The 14,815-nt window shown below is 42.7% G+C and overlaps 1 protein-coding gene across 1 annotated transcript in view; it reads left to right on the plus strand.

Annotated features, from left to right (window-relative positions):
• The window catches only part of LOC310858714 (alpha-1,6-mannosylglycoprotein 6-beta-N-acetylglucosaminyltransferase B-like), a gene marked incomplete at its 5' end in the record, with an annotated part of 152,539 nt that overhangs the window by 96,365 nt on the left and 41,359 nt on the right, over positions 1-14,815 (plus strand). The window contains 1 exon segment of the mRNA XM_083764959.1: positions 4,914-5,083. Coding sequence (XP_083621085.1) covers positions 4,914-5,083 — 170 coding nt within the window.

Genomic DNA, 14,815 nt, shown 5'->3' on the forward strand with positions numbered 1-14,815 from the left:
GACAGGCGAAATAAACATTAATATCTGTTTATTTTTAAAAGCTCTGCTGGATTGGAACCCTGTAACATATAGGACACGCTCCAGTCGTTGGCTCACACTAAAGGTCCCAAATATAAACACAGAGGTGGGGAAAACAGCCTTTAGTGCCCCAACCACATGGAATGACCTATACAGCTTAAATTAAAGATCTGTTGTCCCATAACATACGGTCAAATTGAATGATTGCAGACTTACCCCCAAGTGTCTGCAACTGTTTTTAAAATAGCCTACGTGCTACGTCACGCGATGAGGAAATGTTACTGTTCTGTTCTGTTTTTGTTTATTGCTTTGAAATATTTTATTATGTGTATCTGCAAATGAGAATGACCTCAATGTCTTTCAAGAATAAATAAAGGTTTGAATGAATGATTGAATTCTGAAGCAGTTTCACTTTCCCGTTTCCCAAAAAGCAGGAAGCAAAATCACCCATTTCTACATTGCGCCAATAACGTTATTTCTCTTCAGAAGCGTTAATATTGTAACCACAATGCAGCATAAAGTCAGAAATTATCCCTTTGATCCGCTCCGTGGATGCAGTGTACAGAGGAAGGAAGTGAATGGTGCGCACGCAAGAAACAAGGTTGGGCTGGGCTGAGCAAGACGTTTCCAAGGGAGAGAGAGAGTTATACTTGATTATAATCCCACCGAAGGAGGGGTAGACCATTCATTTTGGACAATGTTGTGCTGCTACTGCTGCCAATGAAGAACTTCAATTGCTGGGCTGTATACACTCCATTATGATATAAAAGTTACATTTCTAACATCAAATTAAAATTATGTATTATCCCCGGCAAGCCGTCCGTCCGTCTGACGTATAATGATAAGAGCACTCCTCACTTCACATGGGTGTGTGAAATACGGAATACACATTGGCCCGGTTTCCCAAAGGACACCTCTTACACCATGGTGTAAGAGGTATGGTGTTGCACATGCTCAGTTGCCCTCTAGGCCGCACATGAAGCCTGTGAACATAGACATTCCGTGCATAGATGTGCCACGCAATGGTCATTTAAATGAGATGAAGAAAGTCACCACTCGCACCACACATTTCTCTGCGAATGGTTTTAATACTGCCACATGTCGACAGGTGTGTGTGTGTAGGCTAAAGAGGCTTTAGGGAAACAGGTTTGTGTATTCATGCAGGAGGCCTTATGTGCGCAATGATGACAGGTATGGCTGTGCTCTAGTCTAGGTTGTGTATTTCTATGTTGTTGTGTTTGACAGTGTTTCCCAAAAAAGGACATAGTGTTTGATTGGCTGCCATGCAGCCAATTAGGCCGCACACAGGCTTCATGTGAGGGCAACTGAGCGTGTGCAACACCATACCTCTTACACCGTGGTGTAAGTCAAGAGGTGTCCTTTGGGAAACCGGGCCATTGTCTCTATAGTGATGAAGACGTGTGTTGCCATCAGATCTTCAGATTCCATCCCCATCCCCATTCCATCCCCATTGGCTACAATTTCAATTGGCAGAGGGGCCCGTTTTGCACAAAATGCCACAAATCATGAACACATTGTCCGATTGGCCATATAATCGGTCACAACACAGCCCCGGGGTAGGCAACCCGACGCTTAGATGAGCCCACTTTTCAAACTTTTCCATTTATTTTTTGCCACTGTCGAGGAGCTATTAGCAAATGGAGTTGAAAACACGAAGAAAGAAAGTCAACTTCCCCCTCAGCAGCTGAGTTAGCAGTTACCAAAGAGAGAGAGAGAGAGAGAGAGAGAGAGAGAGAGAGAGAGAGACAGGTTTTTAAATTCCTCACCTTTATTCATTCTGCTGTTGTGTTTGGATGCCAATTTTGGGAGAAGTTTCACGCTGCCGCAGCATGATGTTCTGCGGAGTCATTTAGCAGTGTTATTTCGCTGTTGCCAATAATGTGAAATGTGCCTCTTTTGCCTGCCGCCTGCTGCCAGTGTTTGTAGGATATTAACTCCCCACACCACCGTTCTGCCAGCACGCCAGGAGAATGAGTTCTGTTATTGGCCCCATGAATTCTCACTCTTGCCATCTGCCACCCAAACTGTAATTAAATTTCACTTATCTTTTTTTTCTGAACGAGAAGTTAATAGACCGAGCTTATTAAATGGAGGGATTTCTCATTCCAGCCATATAGCTTCTCATTGTTATTTGACTCTGCTGCGCACACAGATCACGGAAGAATATTGTGCACAACATGCACTGTCACAAGCTTAAGGACATCATCACTGATACCAGCTCTCGGCCTAGAAGGATCATACTGTTTCACCATTTACATTGTCTACTCACAGAGAAAAATCACCCTTTTGTGTGCGTCTGGGTGTTATTTTTATGCATGTCTTTTTAGTTTTGTTCATGAATATATATCTCCAAATACTTCATTCATAGTCAACTATTACTGTTGTTTCACACCCATCCTCATGGTCTTGACCCCGACTCTCCCAACAACTTATCATCATCATATTTCGACCGCGGTCGAGATTGTGGATTTCACAATATCACGCCAGACTTTCTGGTCCTTCATTGCCATCCCCAGTTCCTAGCTTACTGATGCCTGTGTCCCTAGCGATGACATCAGGGAACGACAGTTTTCTACCTCTGGTCTGCTTTGAGGCAGGACTCCAGCTCTGTAGCAGTGGCCGGCAAACTGTGTTCTTCTGGATCGGACTAGTGAAGAAACACGGGGAAGGTTGCTGTATATTAGATCTCATTAGAAGGCGGGTGTAAGTGCCATCCAACCGTTTCTCAAGTTTCTTTGAAAGTGTCCATTACTAAGCTGGGATGACTAGATCTTATGCATGTCATTGCAGGCTAACCAGGCCATACCCTTCCTAGTTTGAAAGTCCTTTTGGGAAGAAGATATGTATGAACCCAAATACTTGTAGTCATCAACCTGTTTCAGAGGAGTATTGTAAAGTGGTTTTATAATGGTTATTGTTGGATTTGCATATATTTACGTATTCAGTTTTCGTCTCGTTGAGATAAAGACCAACACAGTTGGAGGCCTGCTCAAGAGACTGAAGGAGAGCCTGAGCGTATTGCAATGATTGACTGATAAGCACGATGTCATCAGCGAAGTCAGTGTCGGTTAGGTATTAGCAACAACTCCCAACAACTACCGGTACCGGACAATTTCCAACCTACCCTTTCTTTAAAAAATCCTGGAACCGCTCCAAACACAGTACATAGTCTACTCTCATCAAATTCACCAATGACCCCCTGCGCTCCTGATTCACTCAACATCCTCATCTTCCTCGACCTCAGTGCTGCTTTCGACACCATCTACCTCATACAACTCTCACGCCTCAAATCCACCCTCTTCAGATGGCTGTGTCTAATTCACAGTGTAAACCAACATGCGGCTCGTTTCACTCACAGTCTCAGCATGTTGTGCTAATTACTCATGCACTGTATGCATGACAGCACTGAAGCCAGTATGTGCAATGAGTTCCATACTGTAAATTCTAAATTTCTACACATTTTATACAATGTGGATACTACATAACTAGGAATTCTCATTTGTGCACCCACACATTATAGTCTCATTACAGTAGTAATTACGTGGATTTGGGTGGACAGTAGCCCTGGAACATGACTGCCATGATAATTATCATGACAGTCATGCAGTAACTTTGCCCTGTTTTTTGCAGTCGCTGCATTTACAAGATTTCCGTATATATAAACATTCAGATTTCAAATATAAAGTACTCACAAAGTGTCCCACGGGTGTTAGTTAGTAGCAGCGCGAGCGATTAGAATTGCTGCGTCCCGCGTTCTTTAATAAAAAGCATTTTTGTCCGAGCTCTCCGGCTACTTTTTTCAAACGGGGTTCGTTTGGGAAATCCACAGTTGCACACCGGGAGCGCACTCGCCTATTAGTCTGTATTGGCAGGGCGGTCAGCGTACCTATATCGAACACACCGCGTGCCACCCTCCTCCCGACCGATAGGGGCGCGTAGTTGAAAGCCAATGGCAAAATAACACCTCGGATAAAAATGCTTTTTATTAAACAACGCGGGATACAGAAATTCTAATCGCTGGCGCTGCTACTAACTAACACCCGTGGGACACTTTGTGAGTACTTTATATTTGAAATGCGAATGTTTATATATTTTAATTATTTGTAAATGTAGCGTCTGCAAAAACCAGGGTGAAGTTGCGTCATGACTCTCGTATGAATACGAGAATCATGTTTACAGGGCTAGGTGGACAGCATAAATATGCTTTATGCAATTATAACACACAAGGGATTATTCAATGGAGTTTAAGTGTTTTTGCAGTTGGAAGAGCATGACATTCTGATTACTATCATCCTTAAACTAATAAAGCAGATTGTAATACTAACTAAACTAAAGCTTACTAACATTATGGGTCACTTCACATGCAACAAATCTTTGAGAAACAAGAGTGCTAATTAATATAAGTGTTTTCCCCGGAATTTCTCCATCAGTCAAAGTCCATATCACTATGCCTTCTATACTGTTATTACTGTACAAAAGCTCCAAGCTTCCAAGATCATCTGACTTCCTACAGTCACACCCTCAGTTATGAACAATAAGGCCATCACACAGTTATATCAAATTACACTGACTGATCATCCCCTGTATCGTCTTTTCAACCTCATGCCAGCTAGACAAAGATACAGAACCTTAACGTTTTGTCTCCTCAGCCATCACGGCATTAAATAAACTGCCCCACCAATATGAGGGTCCTGTGTACAGTGGGGACCTACAGTATTGTCTTTGTGATGCTTTTCTGTGCTATATGTGTTTTTGTTGTGGGTGTTTTGAACAGACCCGTGAAGACGAATATCCTTCAGAACAATAATTATATTATTATTATTGTTATTGTTATTATTACCCTTATTGTTATTATTATTGTTGTCATCCTTTAGATCCTCGTCCATGTGGGCTTCCTAACAGAGGAGTCTGGAGATGTGTTCAGTCCCAAGGTGCTGAAGGGAGGTCCTCTGGGGGAGATGGTGCAGTGGGCGGACATCCTCACTGCCCTTCACGTTCTGGGACACAACCTCAAGATCTCCATGTCCGTGAAGGACCTCCAGGGGTGAGTCCACTTCAAACACCGTTGCAAACTACAGTGCCCACTGGTCGAAGTTTGATTTCTTTAGTCAGTTTGTTTGAACCAACAAACACTGCATTGTATCTCGTCAGATCTTCGTAAAACGGTGGTAATGCATTTTATGGCTCATGTTAGAGTTTATGTTAACGCAAATGATCTGCCCTCCGCAGTGTGGAAAATCATACAATGGCTGATCTAAGGGGAGATAAAATATTAATGTTTACAGCATCTCAGGGAAGGTCGCTCTAATCCATTTCAGTGCAGTAGGTGGATGAATCTTTAGCGTTTGCAAGATCTATGAGGATAACCAGGCAATTATTTCAGAATGTTGAACCAGTGTGTATGTGCGTGCGTGTGTACTGTACACGTTTGTTTGCTGATTCAGTGGCATTTACCAAAATAACCCATTACAAAATATGCTCTGCAAAAGCTGTTCACTAACACCAATGTCATCCTTAATGACTTACAGTAGCTCTCGTTATCCTGTTCCGCTGAGTTTCTTTGACAAACACCATTTTGCCTCCCTATTTTAAATACGTTTAAGGCTTACTCAGAAGGAAGCAAAATGCGTGCACTGCAAAATATCAACTGATGGAGCAGCTATAGTGGCAAGTAAATGCAAAAGTGAGACATTTGTACAGTGGTGTTACTGTGCTTGTGTACCATTTAAAATGTGAGCATTCTCTTTGCTCTAATTATATACGTCCCCAGTTAACCCATAGATCAGGCATGGAGGCTCAGAAGGCTCTGTTGAGTTATTTATTGCCGTATTGATCCCGTATTGACGCCCTCCCTGGTTCTCGTCAATGCGGCAGTGTTGTTGAGTGTCCATCTCCCCTGCGTCAGCACATTGTATGTTTCTGCTGACGGATAAGGCTGTGGGGCTAACAGACACAGACATGAGCGTAAACAAGTGGCTGTGTATGTGCATGCACACGCGCACGCACCCACGCGCACATACAGATGGATGTAAATCTGCCCTATTGCGAGAGAGCCCTCAGGGCTGTTCTGTCCAGTCTATGGGATATCTACTGCATGGCCGAGGCGGTATATATCACACAGATTGTCAGCCTCCGCCAGTCGCGCACCAGTCTCATGGAGACGGATTGCAAATACAGTGCAGTAGTCCAAGGTTTATGAAGTGGGTTTTTCCAGTATCTTCATAAGAGACTTTGAAGGCTATGTTTTAGTTTAGCCTTGGACGAGACAGCAATTTCTGCCACGGTTGGTCATAATGTTGACACAGGTATGGCGTGTTGGTGTATAGATCAATATGATACACACTCAGTTTTAGCTCCCAGGCAAGTTATTGGTTCTGCACTCCCTATAACAAAGATCATGTGTTCTTATGGATCGAACTAGTGAAGAAACTAGACATGTGACGTTCGTGAACGAATCGGATAATTTGAACGGCTCTTTGAAAGGAACGATGGGATCCGGTTCATAGTAGGGAGCTGTTCCTTTTTAGAGGAGGAGGGGGGCAGAGGGGTTTCAACCAGGGCCGGTCCTGAGCAATCTGGCACCCTAAACAGGATACACTGGGGGGGGGACACTGGGGAGGCACTGTGGAGGCACTGGGGGGGGGGGGGACACTGGGGAGACACTGGGGAGGCACTGGGGGGACACTGGGGAGGCACTAGGGAGGCCCAGGGCAGACATTGGGGAGGCACTGGGGCGGACACTGAGCAGTTTTTTTGTTTTTGAGTGGTGCAACCACTCCAAGGAACAGCTTTGTCCGTGTTCACCTATGTATGTGACGTTCACCTATACGTTCACCTATGTATGTATGTATGAGCATCATATAATGAGTACCAGTAGGGGCGCTGTTGCCTGCTAATGAGAGAGAGAGCGAGAGAGAGAGAAGAGGAGGGGGGGGGGGGGGGGGAGTTGCACCACTCGGTTCACACGGGTGTGATTTATTTTGCGCCCCCCTCCCCCACCCATCGGGAACTTCCCCGTGAGCCAGTCTTTTCAACGACTCTTTGAAAGGAACGCATCACAGAGATCCGGCTCCCTTCAAAGAGCCATAAATCCCATCTGTAGAAGAAACACGGGGAAGGTTGCTGTATATTAGATTAGTCGATGGGTGGCTCTTCCAAGACAGATTTTGCGCTCTCATTAGAAAGCGGGTGTAAGTGCCATCCAACCGTTTCTCTAGTTTCTTTGATAGTGTCCATGTCTCGGAGCCATAGAGTAGAATCGGCTGTCATGTCATATTTTTACTTTTAACATCTTACTGAGCTGGGATGACCAGATCTTATGCATGTCATTGCAGGCTGACCAGGCCATACCCTTCCTAGTTTGAAAGTCCTTTTGCGAAGAAGATATATATGAACCCAAATACTTGTAGTCATCAACCTGTTTCAGAGGAGTGTTGTTATGTGTTTTATTGTAAATAAGTGGTTCTTTTTGGATTTGCATATATTTACATCAGTTTTCGTCTCGTTGGGATAAAGACCAACACAGTTGGAGGCCTGCTCAAGAGACTGAAGGAGAGCCTGAGCGTATGCCAATGATTGACTGATAAGCGTGATGTCATCAGCGAAGTCAGTGTCAGTTAGGTATTTAGCAGGATGACGAGAGCTTCTCCTATGGTTTAGTTGGTAGCCCTTATCATTGATAGTATCAACTGACATACGAAGAACATACAGTAATCAACAACAATAATAAATAAAAATGGAGCAAGTGTGTCGCCTTGGAGAATGCCAGCAAGGATGGGGAATGATGGTGTTTCTCTGTCAGGAGTAAGGATGATCGCTGAGGTATTTGTATATAGAACTTTTATGGCATTGATCATTTTGTCGGGGATACCATATAATTTAAGAATTTCAAACATTTTGGCCTGTCCACTGAATCAAAAGCCTTTGAGAAATCAACAAAGACTGTTGCAGAGCTGTGATTCCTCAATAACCCTACATAAGCACAGGATTTGACTCAAAGTGGATCTACCACCTCTAAATCCGTTTTGAATGTTTCGGAGTAGAGGCTCAACGAAGGGGATAAGACGATTAAGGATGAGTTTGTTGTAAAGTTTTGCAGCAATTGCGGCATTAAGGAAATTCCTCTATAATTACATGGAACAAACTCCCACTGTACCTTCGACAGGCAACCTCTGTAGCACAGCTCAAGACCCACTTCTACACTCTTGCTTTTAAATGATCTTTTAAATTTTTTGTTATTCATGTCCTCACTGTATTGCATTACTGTTATTTTTAATGTTTTATGCCTTGCTTTTCTTTTCTTTCTTTCTCCATTGCTCTGTAAAGGACTTTAAGCTGCATGATTTATACAAATAAAGTTTTATTATTACATGTCAGACTATTCATACGATGCTCATTTGTCATGTCATGTCATGTCACAACAAGTGTCACAACCATGCTTCTTACCTTATACCAAGGGACAGATTTAGACCGGCTGAGAAGCTTTTCATGTAATGGATTTGCCATTTGGAAAGCAACAGTATTGATTTTCTCTGTTGTAGCCATGCATAACATAATGAAAGGTGAAAACATGTCTCTTTGTAGAGGCGTGAACAAACCAGGGTGATTTTCCTAACAAACATACATTTTCTTTTGGTTCCAAGGAGAGTGTACCACAGCACAGTCAAACCACATACACAGTCATATCCTCAGTCTTGGTTCATCGGAATTGTACCCTTATGGGTCCATTTGTACACTCTGATAATGAAATGAACACAGAGGATTTTTGCTGTGTGCTGAGGCCTTTGTACACATTGCCTTTTCCATTGAAACTGGAAATGCAATCAGCTGCTTTTGTCAGTAATAAAGCAAGAATGGTGAAGATGTAGTGTTTTCATGCTAATTAGCTATTGTATCCCAAACAGTGTACAGTATATACCACACTAAAATCAACAGGGCGGCACCAAAAGTCCTTTAGATCTAAAGTACACATTTTCAGATGCAGTATTCTGCACACATCTAGTGCCTACTGCCTAGTGTTACAACATGGTGGATGTGTATGATGTGTATGTTCACAGTGTATGAAGTCCTACTACAAGCAGTAATTGAGGTGGGTTTTGATTGTCATCGCCATTATTCTTCACATTGTGTTGTTTTGTCCATTCAGCAAGAGTCATATTTTTTCAGGAGTCATTTCCCACTCTCGTGAGTGGTCGTGGTACCGTCACAATTGTATCAGAAAATGCTACATCTACAGTATAATGATGACATCCAATGAAGGGACCATTTCTTCTGGCAGACAGACAAACAAGGCTGATACACACAGTAAGATGATGTAGGCTGTAACTATTAGGAAACAGAACTATAAAAACAGATACAATTGTTGGCTAGGCAGACTGACAGAAACACAGAAAGCAGACAAGCAAACAAGCCCACAGAGACTATTTTAGTGTGCAGTGTGTACTCACAACCACAGATTTGGCAACATTTTTTCTTTTACAACAAGAACATTCCAAGTGCGATATTTTAATAATTATGCTGACAGGACGTACTATTTCGATATAAATATTCAAAGTTATGAAATTATGCATTATTAAAATATTACAGCAGTTTAGGGGGTCCCAATTCTATCCACTTCCACAGCTGAAGAATATGATGTTTATTTATTGTACAAGTGTGACACACACACACACACACACACACACACACACACACACACACACACACACACACACACACACACACACAAGCATATATTACTGTACAGAACTCAATGCTGTACGGTAACAAACACTGCAGTACTGTACGTGTCTAGTGTCAGTGCAGGTTCTGGAGTACATTTGTTCTCATGGCCACAGTGAAGGATTGTGGTTGGCTGAGGAAGCAATGGCGAGGACCTGTAATTGGTCACCGAGGGGCTGATTAGGGCCAGCGTTCCATTGTATAATCAATGGGTCATCCTGGTCTGCAGTTCAAGTCTGGTGGAGACATGCGGGCGGACACGGGTCACTGGAGAGTAGGTTTAGGCAGTGGTGGGAAAAGTACTCAATTGTTTTACTTAAGTAAAAGCAACAATACTGCAATGTAGAACTACTCCGTCACAAGTCAAAGTCTGGAATTCAAAATGTACTTAAAAGTACCAAAAGTAGAAAGTACTCACTATGCAGAATGTCCCATTTCAGTTTTCAAATGTATACCAATATTTAGAAAATAGCAGATCTACAATTTGGCTATTTTCAAATGGCTGAAATTGGGCTGGAGTGGTTAATGTATGTTTTGTAATGTTAATGTATGTTTTGTAATAATCAAAGTAGCTAGTAACTGAAGTTTTCATATAAATGTAGTGCAGTAAAAATACAATATTTGCCTCTGAGCAGAGATGGGCAAAATACATTGAAAATGTATTTTGATACAAAATACAAATACTGGGTCAAAAAATGTATCTAAATACAAAATACAAAATACATCTTCCATCCCAGCGAAATACAAATTACAAAATACAGAAAAAGTATTTCAAATACGTATTTCAAATACATGTATTTCAAATACTGCCCATCTCTGATGGGCAAAATACATTGAAAATGTATTTTGATACAAAATACAAATACTGGGTCATAAAATGTATCTAAATACAAAATACATCTCATTTCTTCCATCCCAGCCGAAATACAAATGACAAAATACAAAAAAGTATTTCAAATACGTATTTCAAATACATGTATTTCAAATACTGCCCATCTCTGCCTCTGAGTAGGCACATGTAGTGGCGTAGAAGTAAAAGTATATTGGAAATTGGAAATACTCAAGTGAAGTACAAATTCCTCAAAATTGTTGTTACCGGTACTGTAAGTATACACAGTACTTAAGTAAATGCACAGTTGCTTTCCACCACTGTGTTTAGGACATCAGTCATCATCAGTAGGCCTACTCAGACGGTTACATTCCACCACACACCACCCTGAGGCCATTATGTGTCAAGGCTGCGTACACATACAAATTATGCTGATTAAATATCTATGCAGAAATCCATAATGTATTAAAAAGTGAGCTTGACATGACTTGTAGCAAAAGGTTGAGAGTAGAGATTATACACTATACGCTTATTAATGCGGTGTTTCGTGCTGTTCTCAATGTAATAGTCAATTTACCTACTTACCTTCCATCCATCCATCCATCTTCAACCGCTTATCCTTAGTCGGGTCGTGGGGGCAACAGCTCCAGAGAGCTCCAGACTTCCCTCTCCAGAGCAACATTAGTGACTTCCTCCTGGGGGATCCCGAGACATTCCAAGGCCAGTGAGTCGATGTTATCACACCATCTGCACCTTGGTCTGCCCCGTGGTCTCCTCCCAGTGGGACCTCCCTAGGGAGACGCCCGAGAGGCATCCTAACCAGATGCCCGAACCACCTAAGCTGGCTCCCTTCCAGGCGAAGGAACAGCGGCTCTACTCCGAGTCTCTCCCATGTGCCTGAATCTCTAAGGGAGATGCCAGCCACCCTACTTACCTGCTGGAGCAAATTATGTATAAATGACAATACATTGAACTGACAGCTGTTTTCAGGACACCAGCCTGAGCTGGTTCAGTGAAAAGAGCACTGCAGTCCCCAGCTCTCCTTCAGTGTCTGTGACACTTGCCTTGTGGCCACTGATCCAGTTTCTGGCTTTTTATTTCTTCCATGATTCATTACTCATCATAATGGGTGCATGAATATATTTATCACACAAACCAATTTATATGGTATAGTTTGATGTGTCACTTACGTGGACACCAAATAATATTGTTCTTCATTTGCTACAGATTTGAACATGTCATATGAACATTAATATGAACTAGACTTGGAAATCTACAGTATAGGGTGTTAATGGGACAATTGTGTGGGAGTTTTTCCAAACCATTTAGGGGTAAAGATCCTTCTGCCCCACTGTGATTTATAATAACTAAACAGGTGTATATGTTTTTCATACATCTTACTATGGATCTGCAAGTCTGCACACATTTCCATAGGCTGTAAGTTCATGGTCTCACACCAACCCATTGTAATTCTACATCAATATTTGAAGTCAAAATGTAATTGCAGTGATTCATGGCAAACATTAACCAGATTGCATTAACAGTGTTATTTTCCTTCGCATTCGGCTCAAAAAGAAAAGCCTGGGGAAACGCCTGGGGAAACTTTGTATTCTGCTAACCAATAACAGTGCAGAGGGGCGTCGATCCAAATTTGGTGAGATCAGTGTTCTACGTTATTTTCTACCAGGGAGGGGAGGGGAGGAGGTTGCGGGGGTGGGCGCTCAGATTGCTGAACCAATAGGATCCATCGCCATGCTCACGTCGGCACCAATAGGATTCTGCCTTGTACTCGCTGGCAACTGCCCCTCTAGACCAGAAATCACACAGGATGGGCCAGGCTATTCAAATACTGACTACTTGTGGTTATAAACCATACCATGTTGTACACACAACACAGCACAGCATAGCATAGCACAGCACAGCACAGCACAGCACAGCACAGCACAGCACAGCACAGCACAGCACATTTTCACCCAGTGTCAATTATCTAATGTAATACTGGGCTCTACACTCCCTCCGCCAACCTGGGGAGAGCATGATGCTTCCTTCAATGCATGAGCATCCCAGCCACTTCTCTTCACCTGACAGGGGGTAGTTTCGCCGGTTGGACATACAGTAGCACATGGAAGGAACACGTTATTCCAACCACTTCCTCCGCAGACATTTCTGCGGCGTTGCTCAGAGTCTACTCTGAATGCACAACACATGCATCAGCTCTAGGCTGAGACTGATAGTGATATAGTCCCACAGCAGGCAGGTCACAGTGATGCATTGATGTGTGTGTGTGTGTGTGTGTGTGTGTGTGTGTGTGTGTGTGTGTGTGTGTGTGTGTGTGTGTGTGTGTGTGTATTCTGCCTCTGCTGTGATGGGGCAGGAACACACCTCAGTCCCCGAACTGTCACTGAGCAGATGGATGGATTGATGAACGAGTACACGTGGAGAAGAAGGTTGACGGGAGATGGGGAAAGGATATGTGCTGAGTCAGCGGGGATGTGTGTGTGTGTGTGTGTGTGTGTGTGTGTGTGTGTGTGTGTGTGTGTGTGTGTGTGTGTGTGTGTGTGTGTGTGTGTCTGTGTGTGTGTGTGTGTGTGTGTGTGCATGCATTTAATTTGTCTTAAACTCTGGGTTTATTGCCCCACCACACCTCACTTCAGATGTGTGAGCTTTGTGTGTCCTGGGTAAAGGGGGGGGGGGGGGCATCATCTTAGTGTGGGGGGAGCATGACAGCTTCAACTGATACATTTGCATGAAGCACCTGCTGTGCCGTAGCAAGTATAGCTGAGCATCAATTTGGATGCCGGAAAACGGAGCTAGAAATTGTCAGCAAGTCAGCATTTTTGATTAGATTGCTGACGAAGGACAGAGTGCTCGTACCCATCAATGCCATGCATATAGTAGAGCCAAGCTCTTAGCATAGCAGCACATTTACTGCCCTGTGTGTCCATTCAATGTGATGTTAACTACCTACAGGTTTGGCTATCGCAACCCATCTATCTGAAACGGTATTTACTGAGGCAGCATTTTGCCTTGTTCAGGTTGTATCTGAAATGGAGCCAGTTAGTCTTGCAATTAAAAACATACCTCACACAGTGTTGCTCTGCCAACCACAAGCAAAGCTAAAATTGTGATTCGGTGAATTGATTTTGAGAGGCGTGGCAACCAAATGGATTGATTTTAGGATGTAGTATATTTTTGTACAGTTTCTATAGTTGACACAAATGTATGTTAACAAGTCAGACAGAGTATCAATGCATATCAGGTGCTAACATGATTACAATCCACTTCTGTTCAATTCGACCTGAAACAAAAAATGTAATGCCATTTCGGAAGCATCACCACTGTCACCAATTTAATTTCCTTTTATTTTATTTCCGTTGGAAGACGACAAAGTTTTAGCTGTTGACACAACTGCATATTCTATACTGTCCAGGAACAAAGGATCTCAATAGCAGAGCAGGTAGACAAACTACAACCACTGCAGCTGTGTAGTTAGATTGTAGGCTAGTTCACTAATAGTTACGGATGGTATCTTTAAAATGTTTGATCATATAGGAATACGCACACACGCATAGTTACTTTCCACCACTGTGTTTAGGACATCATATCAGGCATTATGTGTGATTCAACCTACATGTCTGCACTTCTAAAGGTATCTGTCCCAGTGATACACATACTCATGAAAGCTTTAACATTTGAAATATTAATCTTAAAAAATGTCTGTGTATGTTTATTGTTTATTTATGTATTGTTTGATATGTAGGGAAGCAACATAACAGAGAGAGAGAGGGAGCTATACTGTACGCATACATGCTGTACACATACATTTGGCAAGCAACATAAAGAGGTAGAGATAAAGAGAATTACTTTGTATTATTCTTCCCATTTTCTACATATGCTTGTGGGCTAGTGTGTGTATCAGAGAGAGAGAGAGAGCAAGTCATGCACTTGAGACAGGGATTACACAATAATGACTTCATGGCAGGCCAGGACACGGTAAATTATATGGAGCATGCACGTGACCTAGAAAAACAGAGAGAGAGAGAGAGAGAGAGAGAGAGAGAGAGAGAGAGAGAGAGAGAGAGAGAGAGAAAGAGAGAGAGAGAGAGAGAAAACGAGATGAATATGCACGTGTGTGGTATAAGCATGTGTGAGTGTGAGTGTGAATGGCTTGAATAGGGTCTGATTCTTCGTTGCCCCTCTGTATGAGAAAGAGAGATTAATGAGTTG

This window comes from Protomyctophum parallelum (genome assembly GCF_964188405.1).
Source record: "Protomyctophum parallelum genome assembly, chromosome: 5".
In the NCBI taxonomy this organism is placed as follows: domain Eukaryota; kingdom Metazoa; phylum Chordata; class Actinopteri; order Myctophiformes; family Myctophidae; genus Protomyctophum; species Protomyctophum parallelum.